The following is a 17,076-nucleotide window of genomic DNA, read 5'->3' on the forward strand; positions in this document are numbered from 1 at the left end:
GGGTGCACATTTGTACATTTCACCTGAAAAACTCAGGGAAAATATAATTCTGAAGCGTTATGGTCAGTCATTCAAGAGAGAGATGGGGACTTCAATCTAGTCTTTATGTAACTGTTTCTATCTGGGGTTTTAGCAGAACCTTCACTATAAAACCAAGGACAACAAAAGCTGGGAAGCACATTATTATTTCACAGTGTGATTATAAAATCTGGTTTTTTGCTTGTTTAGACCGGAGCACTCAAGAAGAATATCCCCTAAGTTAGAGAGTTAACATCAAAATTTAAGGAAGTTTAAAATCCTTTTAAAAAGCCCCCAAGTTTTCAAAAAAGTATATGTGTAAGTTTTCTTAACCCTCTACTTGGTCTCAGTGTACAGGCAAAATCCTAACTGCAGGCTTAGTTTCAACCCCTGCTTGCCTAGTGGAAGACTCAGACATGATATATTTGTTTTTCTTTTGGGCTGCTCTGGGCAGTGAGTCAGGGTGTCATGGCAGCACTGGGCATAGCTGCCAGGTCTTGGCCAGATCTTGTGAAGTAACCAGAAGCATTTCAGCCATCTCACCCAGAGAGAATCTGGCAAAACAGCATGGGGTTGTGGGGATGCTGTGGGCTGCTGTTCAATCAAGTTTGGTGCAGGGTCCTGACCCAAGAAGCCAGGATGCTCCACTCAGCTTGGGACATTGGCCCAGCCTACTGCTGCAGGATTTCTCCCATTGGATGCATTTTTTTCTTGAGGTCTGGGCATCCATGAGTTGAGAAACGGACAGTTTTGAAGGTAAATATTGTGCATGGCTGAAGTGAGGCTAGAAGTCCACTTACCCATGAGATAATACTGACCCGGGACATTGTTAGGGTATGGAGTTGGGATGCAGACAGTGGCTTCATGGACAAAGAGGGCCTCCTTCCACTCCAGCAGAAGCAGCTCTAGCTCCATTCACTGGGGTGGGATAACCTCCTTTGCAATCCAAGTCAAGTCAAAGCAAAGTTGGACTTTACAGAGTCCAGACATTCACTGTGAGAATATTTCACATTAACCCTAACAGCAAAAAACAGTAGCCAAGAACTAATAAGAAAAGAGATTTGTTTCTCTGCCCTCACCACCATCCAGCTGCAAAACTCTCTGTGGTGCTCCTCTCTTGCTGGCAATTCCCCTGTTCACTCTTTCTCCTAAAAGAGAATGAAATTTATGTGGGAAAGCTCTGATTTTGTTTGAGTATCAGGAATGCCATGTCAGCCTTTAGGTGAATTCTGCTCAAAATACAGGTGGGACTTCTGCTCTACGGGAGGGTATATCTCCATGAGCTCCCCAGGAAGACTACAGAGAAGCCCTGGCTGCCTTCCAAGGATGGCAAGGGCTGCTCCTCATGAGTAGTATGATACTCACTGTCCCTTGTTGTACACTTGTGTACTACAGACAGGGTTGATACAGATACACTTTCTCTCTTTCCTATGTCTCCCAAATTTATTCTAAGGGTCACTACCCAAAACTCATCAGCAACAGCCCAATGCATACCCAGAAAAAACTGCGCATGGACAAACAGACCTCATACCATACTTTGCAAAGCAGTTGATCAGTTTGTGAGCTACATTACATGGCAAACCACAAACATGAGTAGAGAAATTAATTCACGCACATGGGAGATCCCTCCTGATCTTCAGTGGCCATGAGAAGTCTGTTTTTTCCTCTGATCTGTGGTGCAGGATCTTCTCACCCTTTGCTTGTGCTCATGGAGCCATTGCTGTGCATGCTTGGCCCCTTACCTGCTAAAGCATCCCCATGGCCTGCTCTCAACTGTAGCAAGTGTCATACAAGAGGAGATGTGAGTGTCGTGCAAGCCTCAAGATAAGTAGGATCTTGCAATTTAGGACTCCGAAATGGGGAAAGCAAACCAAGAGATACCTCACCTTGGCCATGCAGTTCTGTCTCAAAGTGAGAGCTAGAGTTCATCCATCTCAGAGACTCCGTGGCCCTCCCTGACTGCAGAGTCCTGCCAACAGCTTAGTGGTTTTCACGGGTGGCATGAATTATCAGTCTTAAAGGGCTGTGTCATTGCTAGTGCTTCCTGCTTTTACCTCCATGAGATGAGATCCACTATCAATTGATGACTTCATTATATCATTGATAATCTACTATTATTAACTACACAATGCTTCCCACTCTGTCCTTCCTTTCCCCTCATCCATTACCTCTTTCACCTGCATTGAACACAATGGGAACAAATGAAGCTGTCCAGTTTTCTTCATCCTCTTGTTCTCTTGTTTCCTCTGTGACAGTTTTAATAACATGATACAGCAGCCATCTTTGCTTGGAAGAAAGGAAATGGGGAACTAGAACTTAGCGATGAAGAAGCTTCAGTGGACTTAAAACATGTACCCAAAGCATGGTTTGGTGTGGTGCTGCTGCGATGCCGAAACAGCACTGCTGGAATTACGCTTGTATGCTTCTTTAGTAGTCCAAAGTGCTGTGTCAGTGTAAATCAAGGACTTTTCCAGGAACTGTGCTTTATTTTCTAGGCTGAGCAGAGAGACCCATTTGGGAACCTGGTCCATAAATACATCTGAGTTTGATTTCTGGCAACTGCCCTACAGTTAGGCACCAAATCCCAGATATGCTTCACCTAGTTTTAGGTATGCATTTGATGTACCCAAGTTAGCCAGCTGATCTCCCCAGGCTCCTTCTATAGTTTTGAAGGGGTGGGATGATAAAGTATGGTTGGGATTCTGGGTGGACTGAGGTACTGTGCTAAAGCACTTCTGTGTAGTCAGGCAGGATGAATATTCCTCCCCCTTCCTGTGTGGTAGCCCAGTGGCTGTTATAAATTGTTATCGTGCTACTGACATCAAAAGATGCTCAAGGTCTTCTACAGCAACACTGACAGAAGCCTATTGTACAAGGAATTAAAAAAACCCCACCAGACAGCCCCCACACCCTGGACAACAGGCTTTGTATTCTTTCACAAGAACGAGGTAGGATATGAGAATTTTCTCATGCATAAATTTGGTTGTCTGGTGCTTTGGGAAAAGAATACCTCCCCGTGTGCTGACAGCAGCCAGTAGGCATTGGTTCTAAAACTGGCACAGTTGTTGGAGCGCAACACAGTTTAAAAGATGTGGTTAGAAACTCAGTGTGAATGCTGTGATTTTCCCTTAGGCTGATATCATGCCCATTTTCCAAGAAAGTGAAAAAAAAATACAGTTTTAGCAGTTCCAACAAAGAAATTCTCTTCAAAGCAGTTGCCCCTCCCAGCCATTTAGGCTATTTACACTATCAGGTCTTTGGTTGATTTTCTTTTAGTGTGCATTTGTGTTGGACTCCGTATAGTGAGTGAGTTCTTGCAATATAAATCAATTCATAACAGGATATTGAAAGCATTTTCCCCTCAATGCAGGATTTCTTTGTCACTGCTCAACATTTTGGAACATGATAAATGCACGGAAAAGTAATCTATAGGATTTGACTAAAGAAAAAAACCTATGTATTTGCAATCTGAAAGGAAGCGCTAGAAGGTTACAATTCGGCAACAAAAGGCTCTGGAAGGAAGCATGCCCTAGCAACTGTCTTTGTATAGAGAAATCAGACACTCGTTTATCTTGCAGAAGGCAACTTTTGTAACACTGTTTGCATTGTGCCCTCTAATGACTGACATTGCAACGGGGCTGTCAAGCTAAGAAGGGGAACAGTGTGAAAGTGAACTGGGATATAAAGACCCCATGACAAAATGAAAAATGGTATAAGAAGGCTTTGCTGCTTAAATGAGTCAAGAGCCATGTGAATGCTTAAAGGGATGAGACATACTGGGAATTGTGTTTGTGTACTTAGCAATGCTCCATAATGACCCTGGTGGGTACGCCTTACAGTTAACTATAAGTCGAGGTGAATGAAAAGGGAGGATAAAACGTCCTCTTTTCCCTGTCAGTGCATAGGGATCACATTCTGCTTTCAGGAATGTGCTGAGATGCTGGAGAAATCTTGGAGGCCAGGTACATCATTTCCCCACTCTACCTTGAGTCCCAGAAGAGCTACTGGGCTGGCTTCTTAGCTCCGTCTCCCAGCTGCTCTGTGGCATGACAGGGTGTTTACATGGCAGAGCAGTCTTATAACTGGCCCTCCTACAGCTCTTACAGGCATTAGTTTTACTCACTGTAGACAGTCTGTCGGCTGTTTTTCATCTGCCACCACTTCTCATTTCCTTGTATTACCCCTTCTTGTCCTGTCTTTCTCCTGTTTCCAGCTATCAGAGTATTTCTTTATAACTAAAGGAAATAACGTCTGCCTATGGGCTGCAACAAAGGGTTTGCTAATTTTCACCTTCTTTTGTTGCTTCCAACATGTAAAAATGTTTCTGTCAGCTGGAATTATGTAGAAGAAAAAAGATATTTTTTTCAATGGGATAAAGCTAGGATGGAGATATTTTTTTCTAAAGCAGAGCTCTTTTGGGGGGAGGTCATTATAATGCTATTGTAAGAGAATAAATACATCAGCCTGAGGCAAGGTTTTTGAAGCACCTGGCTCCAACTTTAATTAAACATCTACGAAAAAGGAATAGGGAAAAGAAGGCACTAACTAAATGGTTGCACTGAAAAACAAGCAGTTAGACCCTGTTTCCCTCCCCTCACTGGTTTGACTGCCCATTTAGCTGTTCAGCTTGTTCCTTAGTGGGTCTGCATTCCATGCTCTGCCTGGCTGAGAGGGGTTGGGACCACTGTGAGACTTGGGGGGACCCTGGAGAGGCAAAGTTTTCTCGGTGTCAAGCCCATTTAAGTAGCACCACTACAGAGGCACAGCACCATTGGAATTGGAAACCCTACTGCCTTTTCCAAAGCTTACTCTGAAAGACTGGAGTCTGGGTAGCTGCATGTGGTACAGAAGCAGGATCAGCTGGGCTATTGCATCCAATGCCTCTGTGTGTGTTCACCCAAACATGAATCCCACTGAGATGGGAGCAGTGAGCAGGGTTGCACAGGTTTGCAAAGCGTGCATGGCAGGCTGGGCTACTGAACAGTCGTGCTGGGCCATGCCCAGGAGAGCAAAGGGGGTGCAGGATCCACAGTGGGATCTGTGTTTGGGAGGGAACAGTCGAGGAAGACACTGACACATCTGGTTGTGATAAACCCTGAGGAAAAGAAACTGCAAAGGAGCACCCTTTTGATAAGGACTGGTAACATGTGGTTCCTCCTGACCCAGCTGCGACAGCATCCACCGAGTCAGCGGGGGAGCCCAAGCCTCCAGGCCTCTGTGCTGGTCCTACAGTTGCCTTTACACAGACATGAGAATCATGCTATTAGGGTATTTTTTTAAGCTTTTCAGGAGATCATTTGTTTCCTTGAGCTGAGGTGCATCAGAGCTTTACAAGCAATCAATACTAGGAGCATCATGCCGTGCTCTGCTGCTATCTAAACACCAGCTGGCTTGATTTGCATCATCTCCAAATTGGCTCTTTTGCAGCTCTCCTTGCCACAGCATCTGAGAGCCCACAAGCTTTCCATTGCTGCAACAGTTTTTAAGTTTTATGAAACCTTTTTCTTAAGAGTTCACATACAGATTAATATTAATATGTTGGTGCACAGCTATTCAGTGGCTTACGTATTAGCTCTGCATGCCAAATTAATGGTGGCACAGCAGGTTCTTGGGATACTCATCCTCTTCTGTTTTATTTTCATCCACCTCCCTTTATTCCAGCAATGTGGCATGCTCTATTATACAGTACTTGGGCTTTCAGAAAATGTGAGCTCTTACTCTTTGGAACTGTGAATGTTCCTCAGCGGGGGATTTTGCATCTCTCTGTGCTGGTGTCTTAGGATGGTTAACCTTTTGAGAGTTTCTTGGGTGCTGCTGAGTTTCAGCTGAGTTTTTGGATTATTAATGCTGAGCAGCCTCTGTCTGATTGATTGGGTCCCACTGATTCTTTGTATGGCTTTGGCAAGGAGGAAGCTGCATTTGGGGGGTGAGGCTACAGGCTGTGGGCTTTGGCAGGGGGAGACTAATCCCAAGTGTCCCAGTGTCTGAGAGATACCCCTGTTTGCAATTCTTCTCCCATGTCCTTCTCACTTTGTCATCATGATTTTCAAAGCACCAAGGGGGACCATCTGGTTCTGACCATGGCACCCTCCGACTCACTCAGGTCAGCTTTCCTTCCCGATCACATATGTCCTGGGTCTGATGGGTCCCTCTATCCTAACAGCTGGGACACTTCCGTGAGGAAGGATTTCTGAAGGGTTTCTCTGCCACAGATTTGGTTCAGGCTAGTACAACCTGTTTAGCCTTAACTACTCAATGGCCAAAGGGCTTGCAAGAAACTCCTACCAGAAATGGCATCAAAGAGTTAGAACTCCATCAAAACCACCAGATGATGATGACCTTATGACCAATTCAGGTTTAGCCATTTTCTGTTTCCATGCAGGTGTATACTTTTAAATATGTGTGAAGTGACCCTGTAACATCGATCTGTGTGTAGACCTTGCCTAAAAAATATGAGAGAGAGAAATTTATCGAAGAGTTGTAATTTAAGAAAGTGAGTTTGAAGAACATTTTGTAGGTGGTAGCAAAAATGAAAATATGAAAACACAAGACACACTCTGAGAACTAAATATTCCCCCCACAAATTTGGTGTTTCTTTTCTTTTTTTTCTTCTCATTCTTTTCAAACATTAGCACAGATTTAAGCATATATAAATACAATAAGCCAGACAGACCATCTAGTATCTGCAGTGAGACCAACGGATACCTGCAATGAGGCCAAATAGCGCAGAAAACAATGTATTTTCACTTTAGCTTAGATGCTTGTGCATTCTGATTCCATCTGTATCTATCCATTGCTTACACAGCCCAGTTGTTGTTCTGTATTTTCCTTTGATGATCTAGACATTTTAATAAGGCAGGAATGAAAGGTTTTGCTATTTTCATTGCTGCTGAAGAGTCTTTGAAGGACTTTCAAGGTACATTTTGAAATTTTGTCTGTACGGAGGGGTTACATCTGACCACTGTGAGATACCAGCTGAAATCTATTCATTGAAAGTAAATAAATCAGAGAGTTATCATCAGCCAGGTGTGTGTGTGTGGTGTGTGTCTGTGTGTCTGTGTACCAAGGTAACAAGCAGGAGCCGTTTACAACATGTTCAAGGTCCTCTTCTGTTTTGTTTACTGTTCAGGTTTTTCACAGGAACCTTTTTTGTGGCAATCCCAGCAGCAAGTCATGCAGTTAGGAACAGCGCACTTGTAAAACCGCAAGTTAAATACTACGGAAGGCAGAGTTTTCCAGTAGTAGTTAAAGCCTTGCCCAGCTCCAGGCCAGATCACCGGGCACCTCAACTGCCCTCTGTTCCTCTCAATTCCAAAAGCAGATGGCAGCTGGTGTAGCTCCACTGGTTTTATGGCCAACTTGTGGCATGAGCACAGGGCCATGCTAGCAGGGCAGACTGAGGCCTCTGGCTCACTGCTGAGCAGCAGGAGAAGCTGAACTGTGTATTTAAAAGCAAAATGTCAAGCAGAGTAAAGCTGCAAGCACAGGCACACACCAAAATAGCTGCAGTAGCTAGTTACCTGTCCTGCTCCATGGGAAAAGGCAGGGCCGTCAGCCTTGCCAGCAGAGCCATGCTGCTGCAGAGCTCCATTTCACTGCATCCAGGCACTGCTGAGCTGCTTGTGCCCTCTGGCTACATCCTGTTTTCTTTGCATTTGCCAACAGGGTGAGTAATGCCAGCGACTGACAGGGCAGCTGGCACCAAGCGTGCTACGCTGGCCTTTCATCTCTAATTACCTCCTTACACTGGGCTGTCTAGCTGTTAAATTATCTGTCATGAACATGTCCGAGAATAGTCAGTCATGGTCCTTGTGTTATACTTGGTTCTTCCTTTGTGGGGCAAAAATTCTGCCTAGGATGAGTAGATATTTATGTTTCTGGGGGTTGAATTTCTTTTTTCCTGTACTTATTTGTGTTGGTGATGGCTGGGCACACAGAGCTAGGTGCTGAGGTTGTGGGTGCTATTCCTGCAGTACTGCAAAGGTGTATTCATGTTTGGGAGGGTGAAAAAGAGAAAGGTTTTACAGTGTTTCTAAGGATGTTTTGAATCTTGGCTTTTTTTAATCTCTTCTGGAAATTCATGCTGCACCTGGAAACTTCTAAAGATCCTTTTAGATCCCAAAAAGAAAAAAAAAAGTATGATTATACAATACCAGGACATGCAGATCCACAAATACTAATCTAATTGAAAGTGTAACTGCAGAATATTTGTCCTTGGCTGCACTGGACATCAAGGCAGACATTATGCTATCCCTCTTTCTTGTGTATGTGATAGCATCTAGCTGGCCTGTATGTGGGCATTGCTTGTACCCTGTAAACTCTTTGGGCTTTTCTGTGGGTGATCCTTGCTCTCTTTTCTGTGCTAGGTCCATGGGAAATGCATGTGCAAGCACAACACAGCAGGGTCCCACTGCCAGCACTGTGCCCCGCTCTACAACGACCAGCCTTGGCAGGCTGCCGATGGCAAAACCGGAGCCCCCAAAGAGTGTCAGTGTAAGTAGCTGGTCAGGAACAGTGTCTCCAGAGCCTCTGCCAGAGCAAAATGCTTCCTCCATGTGTGCCTTTCTCCCATGTTTCCAAGAGGCAGCAGATACTGGGGTGGTGGGTAGGTGCTTGCAAAGCACCTCAGTGCGTGAAGAGCCAATGCCACGCTTCTACCCAGCACCCACCGCATGTTTGTGTGGCAGGAATGGCTCTCTTTGCACTGTTTTTGTCTCCCTGCACTGGCCTAACCATCTATGACTGTCCTTGTACTGGGAAACCTGTATTGGAAATAAAAGAGTTAAAGAAAATACTTTTTCTTAAATGTCACTTCTAGAGGCTGGGAAGTAGGGATGAATATTTAATGATACTCCTTGCCTACAAGTGAAGAACAGGTTCACAGGTCAAGTCCCCATTCCAAAATATGGCTTGGGCTTTTGTGTCTCTCTTCTACAAATCAATATCTTTCACTGCCTTAATGAGTCTTTCTATTCCCTTTGGCTTCATCTCAGCGTGCAAGTGTAACGGGCATGCCGACACTTGTCATTTTGACATGGATGCGTGGCTGGCATCAGGCAATCGCAGCGGCGGTGTCTGTGACAACTGTCAGCACAACACAGAAGGGCAGCACTGCCAGCGCTGCAAGCTGGGCTTCTACCGGGACCTCAGGAAGCCCTTCTCTGCCCCAGATGCCTGCAAACGTAAGTCAGAAACCTTTTACTAGTGAAGTACTTCTCAAGTGGGAAAGTGTCAAATGAAAGGTGAGATCTTCCTGCCCCTCCTTGGAGCAATCTTCTGGCTTCAGTGAAGGACAGAGAGCTCTTTGAATTCCCTTTGTGATGCTATTTGCAAAAGCAGTGGTGATATTTGCAGGGTGAAAGTCTGCAGATGCTGTTGACAAATCTGTCTTGATGATCTCTGTAGCTTGAGGGCAGAGGAAGAGAGATGATTAATTTACTTTCTCCTATTGCTATTTTTGGAGAGCAAAAGCTGCATCATGTTTTCGTGTTCACCTTGTTTGGTGATCGCTGCAACCTCAGAATCAGGTGCCTCAGCCAAGAGGGGTGCAGCTGACAAATAGCATTGCCCACCAGTTTGTGTTCACAGCAGCAGCAGGTGGGTATGGAGGGACAGACGGGAGGGTATGGAGGGACAAGTTAACTGATACTTTGGAAAGTGAGACACCAAGGCCACCAGACCAAAGGCAATGACTCAGCCACATGTGAAATGAAATATTTCCCAAACAAAAGCAGCAATCCAAAAGCCACAGGGACCACTGTGAGCATAGTGACTTACCATGGGGGACTCCGGATCCCCAAATCATGCAAATCACGTTACATTGGTCAGCCAAATATGGAATGTAGGCATGCTCTCTTATCTGAGCCTGCTGCCACCCATTGGCTTCACCAAATTTCACCTCACTGACCCAAATCTGAAGGAGAACCTTTGTAAGTGACAGAAAAAATCTGACACCCTGCCCATGTTATTTGAGGAGACACTGAGCACAACTCCTTCCTCCCAAGGAGAAGTACCAGCATTTAAATTAAGAGGAAATCCTTCTGTGGTGGGGAGCTGCACCCCAGGCTGGGAGGGTGTGTGCAGTTTCACCTTGTTCTTCAATGTTGGGTGGGGAACAATTGCTTTTGTCCCACTCCCTCACTGCATACCATCCTCCTGAAATTCCCAGCAGCCCACCAGTCTGTCACAGAGGTCTTCCTCCTGTTTACCCTTCACTCATTGCAAGGAGGAGCAGCAACAGCTGAACCACCTGTTTTACAACCCTAGTTCTCTTTAGGAAAACAGAATTGACCACAGTTCTCTATTACTTATGTAAATAATTACTTCACTGCTGTAATATGTAAACAATTTTTTTAACAGTGAATTTAATGACTTTTTAAAGTTCCTTTACCTACTTGTGTACATCAGAGTTCCAAGTCTCCTTCTCTGAAACATCAGATACTTTCCCTCCTTAATTGTTTCCAGAAGTTAGGCAATGAACTTTGGTTTTGGAGTCTCATTAGCAGAAAAGCAGGTTTAAGTCTTGCATTTAGACTATAAGCAGAGGCTTGATGATTTTTTCTAACTCAGGGATTCATCCTTGCTGATGAAAAAAAGAACCAATTGGATTAATTGACACCTGGTAGATAATGCAAGACAGAAGGCTGAAATTAATTCTATATGGGACTCTCAAGCTCTGAAACATGCTTTTACTGTGGTTCTGGTACCTTTGTTAGGGTTGTAATTCCTGATGGAATTATGTGCCAGGTCCCATCAAGGAAGAACACGCAGTTTTCCGAGGCCATTGAGGCCAAGTGAAACTTTGGCACTGAGTTGAATGTGGTGTTCTGGACACCTAAAAACACCACCCTTCACCTTGGAAGGGATAGGAGTGGCCTCCTGTGTCATCTCATGCAGTCCGTTGAGGAGATGGAGTTTCACGAGGGACTCATTGTAGGGTTTTCCAGGTGCCAAAATGCCCAGTTCAAAATCTGTGGCTATTTGGAGGGTCCAAGAGAAAGTCAAATGGCACCTCCTGAGCTGGCCAGCACAGAGCCTCCTTCCTTACAAAGCCAGATGGAAACAAGAGGTCTTGAAACATATCGCAGAACAGCCACAGCTCGAAGGGAAGGCTGCCAACAGTGTGTGTGTGTGTGCCTGTGCCTGTGTGCAAGTTAAACCGTCGCTAACGAAGTCAGGCATTAGATCACATAATTAGCTATATGTTAGCCAAATTCCAGAGTTCTTGATTAAAAAGTTTCTCCTAGTCTTTCTGGGCCAGAGGAAGCTATGGAGATTAGATGATTAATGAGTATTTTTGTTGACATATGCCAGTGCTTGGTTCTCTTGGCTTTCTGCATTAATCTCTGAGTCACTGGCCCATGGCATTCCACTTTCCGCATTTAAAAAAAAAGAAAAACACGTGTGCCCCCATTACCCTTTAATGCAACAATCCAGCCTCTTTATGGATCACTAGGTATCACTTGAACTCTGGTATTTAAAAGCCAAAGATAACATACATTTGACAAAAACTCTAAGATACTCTTGAGTACAGTAAGGAAAAGTCTACATTTATTTACCTTCTGCATAAAGTACCTCTACTTTGTTGCACCCTTTTTTTTCCTGTATTTATGAATTACAGAGCATAAAGTACTAAAGTATCCGAGGAAGACAACTTTTCCTAGCACAAACTGGGTTCCACAAATGTAGGGATTATCTGAGTTCTTTCTTTTCAGAGAGCCTATTACTACAAACTCACACACAATTTCTCTCTGGGCTTTTCAAACCCTCACAGATGTACTCCTCCCTGAGACCCCTCCATCTCTTCACTTCTGGTCTCCTGCTGCTGGGAATTCTCCCTGCACCCAGGGACCCAGCATCTTGGGGGAGATGGCAGCTGCAGGGCCGTAGAAAATGACTAATGACTGTTAAATTAAATTATATAAGATCAATTACAGCCTATGCCTGGAACATTTCCAAGGACCATGCACTGGTTTGCAAAAACAAGAGACGTGCATGGAGCCCTATTATTCTTTCTGGGAAGGCCATGGCATTGCTTTGACTCAAGGCACCGTTATTGTTCAACCATTGAAAATTTAAAAATACCTAGGTCAAAGTAAATAAAGGAGTTGTTAAGCCATAATCTTTAAGGATACTTTAAAGATTCTTGTAGGCAAAAATTGTATATAATATTTGCTCTGGAGAAGGTGTGTACCTGATAAAATGAGACATTCTGATGTTTAAAACACCAATCTGATGACTCTTTCCCCCCGCCATACCTATCAGTCCTTTTTTTAACATCCTCGTGAATTTTTTAGCCTCAGCTACAGTAGAATTGCAGACAATAAAATCGAGTTTTATAATTGCCTCGTTTGTTTTTGCTTTTCAGATGTAGGTTTTTCAGGGTAAATATTTGTCATTTCGAAAGGTTAGCTGGCAGGTGAAGAAACCACAACAGTATCACCAATCCAGGGTGGAGAAATCCAGCTTTGCTGGCATCTTACTCACTGGTTTTCCCAGTCAGCACATGCCATGCTGGGACAGGCAGCTGTTAATTCATATGTGCATGGAAGTCACATGCAAAATACTGCTATGTATACTGGGTGGTAAATCAGCATTTTTAGCAATTCTGCTTACAAATCAAAAAGCAAGCAAAAGATCAAGCTTGTGGAAGGTTTCTTTTGGTCCAAGGCTGGTGCCCACCCAGCCCTTCTCTCGCGAGAGCTCCCTTGGCTGTGGAAGCCTCCAGCCTCCCTGGTGAGGTGGCCACAGCTCATGAGACAGGTACTGTCAGAAGCCTTGCACTGAGAGTCTTGCACTCTGCACCTGTGTATCCACAATGAAATGCCATTCAGCACTGTCTGTAGCTGCTTTATCTGCTGCTCAGCTGCTCCTCTCACCTTCCTGGACATGGGTCTCCTACAATCTGTGCAGATTGTGTGGAAGGAGGAAAATGGGGTCTAAAACCAACACAGCACAGCTGCCCGTGAGCTCCAGCTTCCAAACATCATATAATCAGTCCTGCAGTCTTTTTCTTCCTACTCTTGCCATAGTATGGAAGCATTCTATCCTGGTTTCATTAATTTCTTTCAAATGGGATACATGGTGCTCTCATTTGAGCTTTAGAGTCTCATTTCTGTGCTCGGTGTGTAGTGATGGGCTTCACTTTATATCTGCATTGCCCAGCATGCTCCCACTGCAGCCCATCACAAATGTTTACCGTGCTGAAAATTTGCCACCCAACCATTCAGATTAGTGCCATTTAGTGTCATCTTGGGCCTCCACCCAAGATGCAAGAGCAAAAAGCTTCAATTTGCTGGCCATCATTGGAAAGCAGATTGGCACCTTGGTGGATCATAGAGGAGCAGCCAGGAAGGATGGGGTCCATGGAGTGGGTATGCAGGCCTGTTAGAAATTACCAACCTTTACAACAAATCTCTTTCTGGCTTTTATTAAAAGTATAGCCAACTACATTCTCATTTTTGGTTGCCTTTTTACTTGCCTGTGAGTTTACTGCTCTATTTTTCACAGCAGCCTTTGTAAATTTAATATTCTTCCTTCACCATGGTGTTGCTACTGATGTTAAATTTTCTATTAGGAAAAGAATTGTGTGAAAGAATTTTTTAAAACATAAAAAGCTCCAATCCCAACAGAGTTGTCTGTAAAACTCAGCTGAAACTCAAAGGAAACAGGACCAAGTCTCTCACTGAGCAGTGGGTTTATCTCCTTGGCTACGGGAGAATAGAAGAGCCTTAAGTGCTTGATATTTCCCCTGAAGGGGCTGAGGAATGCCAGAAATACCCACCACATCTAGTAGGACAAGAGAGCATTTGGCTATATGTATCAGGTGTAAAACACTTCACAGACTTCAGGAGAAAGGTATGCAAGTCTCAGTGAGTGCTGTTGAAAACTATGCTATTAAAGGCACTGGAGTTCACTGCCTGCGGCTAGTTATGCAGTTTGTGGAGAGGCTTTCTAATCTTTTAATTTTATATAATTATATTTGTTTGGGAATGGAAAGAGTGGGGAAAATTTGGGGATTACTTTGGCAAAGATGTTGGAATAGTAGTCACCTCTAAGTTAACTGCCAATATTAATCTATCCTTTAATATTTTGAAACAATACTCGAGGTATGTCAGATTCCTGAAACCACAAAAATGTTGTCAGAGCAAAATTAAATATATGTGTGCAGCAATAAGTATTTTAAGAGAAAGAAAGGTTGTGTTGCCTGCAGTGGCTTTTCTCCTTTATTGCCTTTGCAGCTGCAAAATAAAAAGATTGGTATTAGGATTTAGTGAAAATTTTCCCTCCAGAAGAAATTTTCTCAGGAAATACAGTTTTTATGTAAATGAAGTTTTGGGCAACAGTTTTTCGGCAGGGAATTTTTTGCCATAATGCACAAGACTCATCATACTATGGTCTCCTGGTCAGAGAACCAAACCCTGAGGAAAGGAGAGCACAAGTCACCACATTGTCTGCTGGCCTGGCCAGGTGGTCAGAGGTTTGGCTTATGCTTTTGATATCTGTATTTCTGGTCTTTGAAAATATTAATGTCTTTGGGGGAAAGTAGTTTTGCAAAAGATATAAATTGCATTTATGCAAAAGAAAAATCCTAAGCAGCAGGCAAGGAAAACTTCACACCACCTGTTTTAGGGCATCCTAAACCCTGTGTGTCCCAGTACACTTCTAATGTATTGTTCTGCTGCAAGGGGTTGTGGGGGAGGAGGGAGAGCAACTGGCATTTCTGACATGCACCCTGCAAACCCATGTTCTGGAGTATATGCAAAAGCATATCTCTGAACTTTTAGTGTCCTCATTCTTTTTTTCTAATGTTTTTAAATGATGGCTTTAAAAATCAGACGGAGACAGAGGGGTACTTTATGCTCAGCCTCCACTTTAATTAAAATGACTGTTCTGAGGGGGTTTTTTAACCTCCTGGATGCAAGACAGTTGTTATTACTTGAAAAAGCAATTACGCTCTGATTCATTTTTGCAATGAAGCACCCACAGCTGCTTAAATTTCACAGTGAGCCAGGCACATCCACGGGTATCTGGCTGGACTAGAGTCCAGATGCTGTAAGGAAAGTAATAAAGGCCTGTTTGGCAAAACATAACATGACACCAGGATAGGTTGATTAATTAAAATAGCTCACAGAAGTTAAAATAATACAGATTCCAAAGTGAGACTCTGTGCAGGTTTGTATGGGTGAGGGGGAAAAAAAGCACAGAAACCCCACCAGTGTCCTTAGGCAGAGTAGTGGTTTGTCAGGCATCTCCTGTGCCTTCTCCTGCAGAACTTGTGCACTCACAGATGCTCTGTCCCTCACGGTGTCCCCTGCAGCTTGTTCCTGTCACCCCCTGGGATCGGCTGTGCTTCCCCTGGGCCCCCGCACCTTCTGCGACCCCAGCACCGGTGACTGCCCCTGCAAACCCGGTGTGGCAGGGCCCCGCTGTGACCACTGCCTCCCTGGCTACTGGGGCTTTGGAGCCTATGGCTGCCGCCCCTGTGACTGCGCCCGCAGCTGCGACCCCCACACCGGCGACTGCCACAGCAGCAGGTGAGTTGGAGGGTCTTGTGCCCTCTCCCAGCCTTGCCATACCTCCATGATCTTCCTTCCAGGGAAGGCACTATTTATGCATGGCACGCAGGCTGAAAATATCCATTATGAAAAATATTTTGGGTTTGGTAGGGTCAAGAACTGGGAATAGAATGGGAGGTGAGGCTGAGATTCACCTGGGTGCCTGGCACACCAGGGACCAGCGATGTTGGATTTTTTGCTCTCAGTTGTGTTGTTAATGTGTCAGGTGTTTTGCATAACCTTCACAATTGTTTCTCTCCACAAGCAAAATATAGGTCTCAGCAATATCTGAGTTAGTGGACACCAAAGGCTTAATATTGTTGCTGTTGTAACTCAGCTTAGGTTGAGCAGGTTGGACTTGGAGTCAAGCTCTGACTTTTAGAAGACAGCAGATTTTAATAATACCCCACACTCCAAATCTTATATGTTGCTTCTTTTTACCACATTGGGGATATTTATGATATATAAATCCCTATAACATATTTTAAACCCAAAATGGATTCATAACCCACTCTGACAACACTCAAACTGTTCACTTTCCAAAACTACCTCTTGCATTTAACATCATCGAGACATGCCGTCACATTGTGTGTGGAGGACGGCTTGGTAGTGGCCCTACTTTTTGCTGGCTCCAGGAGGAAGATTGACCGTCTTCCTTTCCCCTCAACAGCTCAGATGTGACCTGGCACAACGAAGCACCTCCTTTCCAGGCAGTGCTCAACGAGAGCGAGCCCACCTGGGGCTGGGAGGATGAGCAGGGCTTCTCAGCACTCCGACACTCCGGTAGGACTGTAGTTTTGCATGTGTTTCACCTGCCCAATTCCTCTCACCATTCTTTTGCACTGGCATGTAGCTAGCACCCTGGCAGTTGCAGGAGGGGATGGACATCCGCCCACTAACATGTGAGGGAATGTCCTTGTGACCATCTCCTTCCCCTCCAAGAGCCAGAGGAGCCTTACGGCTCATCCCATCTGTGCGAGGACATGCAAACCTGTGAGTCAGATGCTGCATGCTGAATGCCTGCACTTAGCATTGTTGGTAAGGCAAGAATTTGCAGTCCCAGCTCTGATTTTCAAGGCTGAATACCCTCATTTTTTTACTTGACCATCATGTTTTAAAGGTATCTTTATATTCACTAGAACTATTACATGTTGGACAAACCAGCTACTTTATTTAAAGGGTGGAGTTTACCACTTTGCTGGCAGGTAATTAGGAAATTTCTAAATTGAAATTTATTTTCATGATACCCACAATAATTTTGGCATCAGTTGCACCTTATGATGCAATTTGAAATGGTCTAGCATTTCAGCTTCAGCTGGGGAGGTTATTTACCTCCTGTGTCCCTAGCCTGCAGGAGGTGGGTGCTATGTGAGGTTGGTGCGAGGCAGGTTGTCCCCACAGCGCAGCATCAAGCTGTCCTGCCTTGCAATCACTGCATGCAAGCAGGCAAGCGTCATTTCCTCCATTTTCAGAGAGAGGCATGATAAAATCTCAAAGATAC

General features: G+C 44.4%; 1 protein-coding gene across 2 annotated transcripts in view; it reads left to right on the forward strand.

The window, feature by feature from the left end:
* Window positions 1-17,076, forward strand: part of NTN4 (netrin 4) — a 47,992-nt gene that overhangs the window by 23,357 nt on the left and 7,559 nt on the right. For both annotated transcript variants that reach the window (XM_027662368.1, XM_027662377.1), the window contains exons 4-7: window positions 8,385-8,511; window positions 9,012-9,200; window positions 15,338-15,554; window positions 16,246-16,358. In XM_027662368.1, the coding sequence (XP_027518169.1) occupies window positions 8,385-8,511; window positions 9,012-9,200; window positions 15,338-15,554; window positions 16,246-16,358 (646 nt within the window). The remainder of the gene's footprint in view (window positions 1-8,384; window positions 8,512-9,011; window positions 9,201-15,337; window positions 15,555-16,245; window positions 16,359-17,076) is intronic.

Source organism: Corapipo altera, unplaced genomic scaffold (assembly GCF_003945725.1).
Source record: "Corapipo altera isolate COAL_440 unplaced genomic scaffold, ASM394572v1 1, whole genome shotgun sequence".
NCBI lineage: Eukaryota > Metazoa > Chordata > Aves > Passeriformes > Pipridae > Corapipo > Corapipo altera.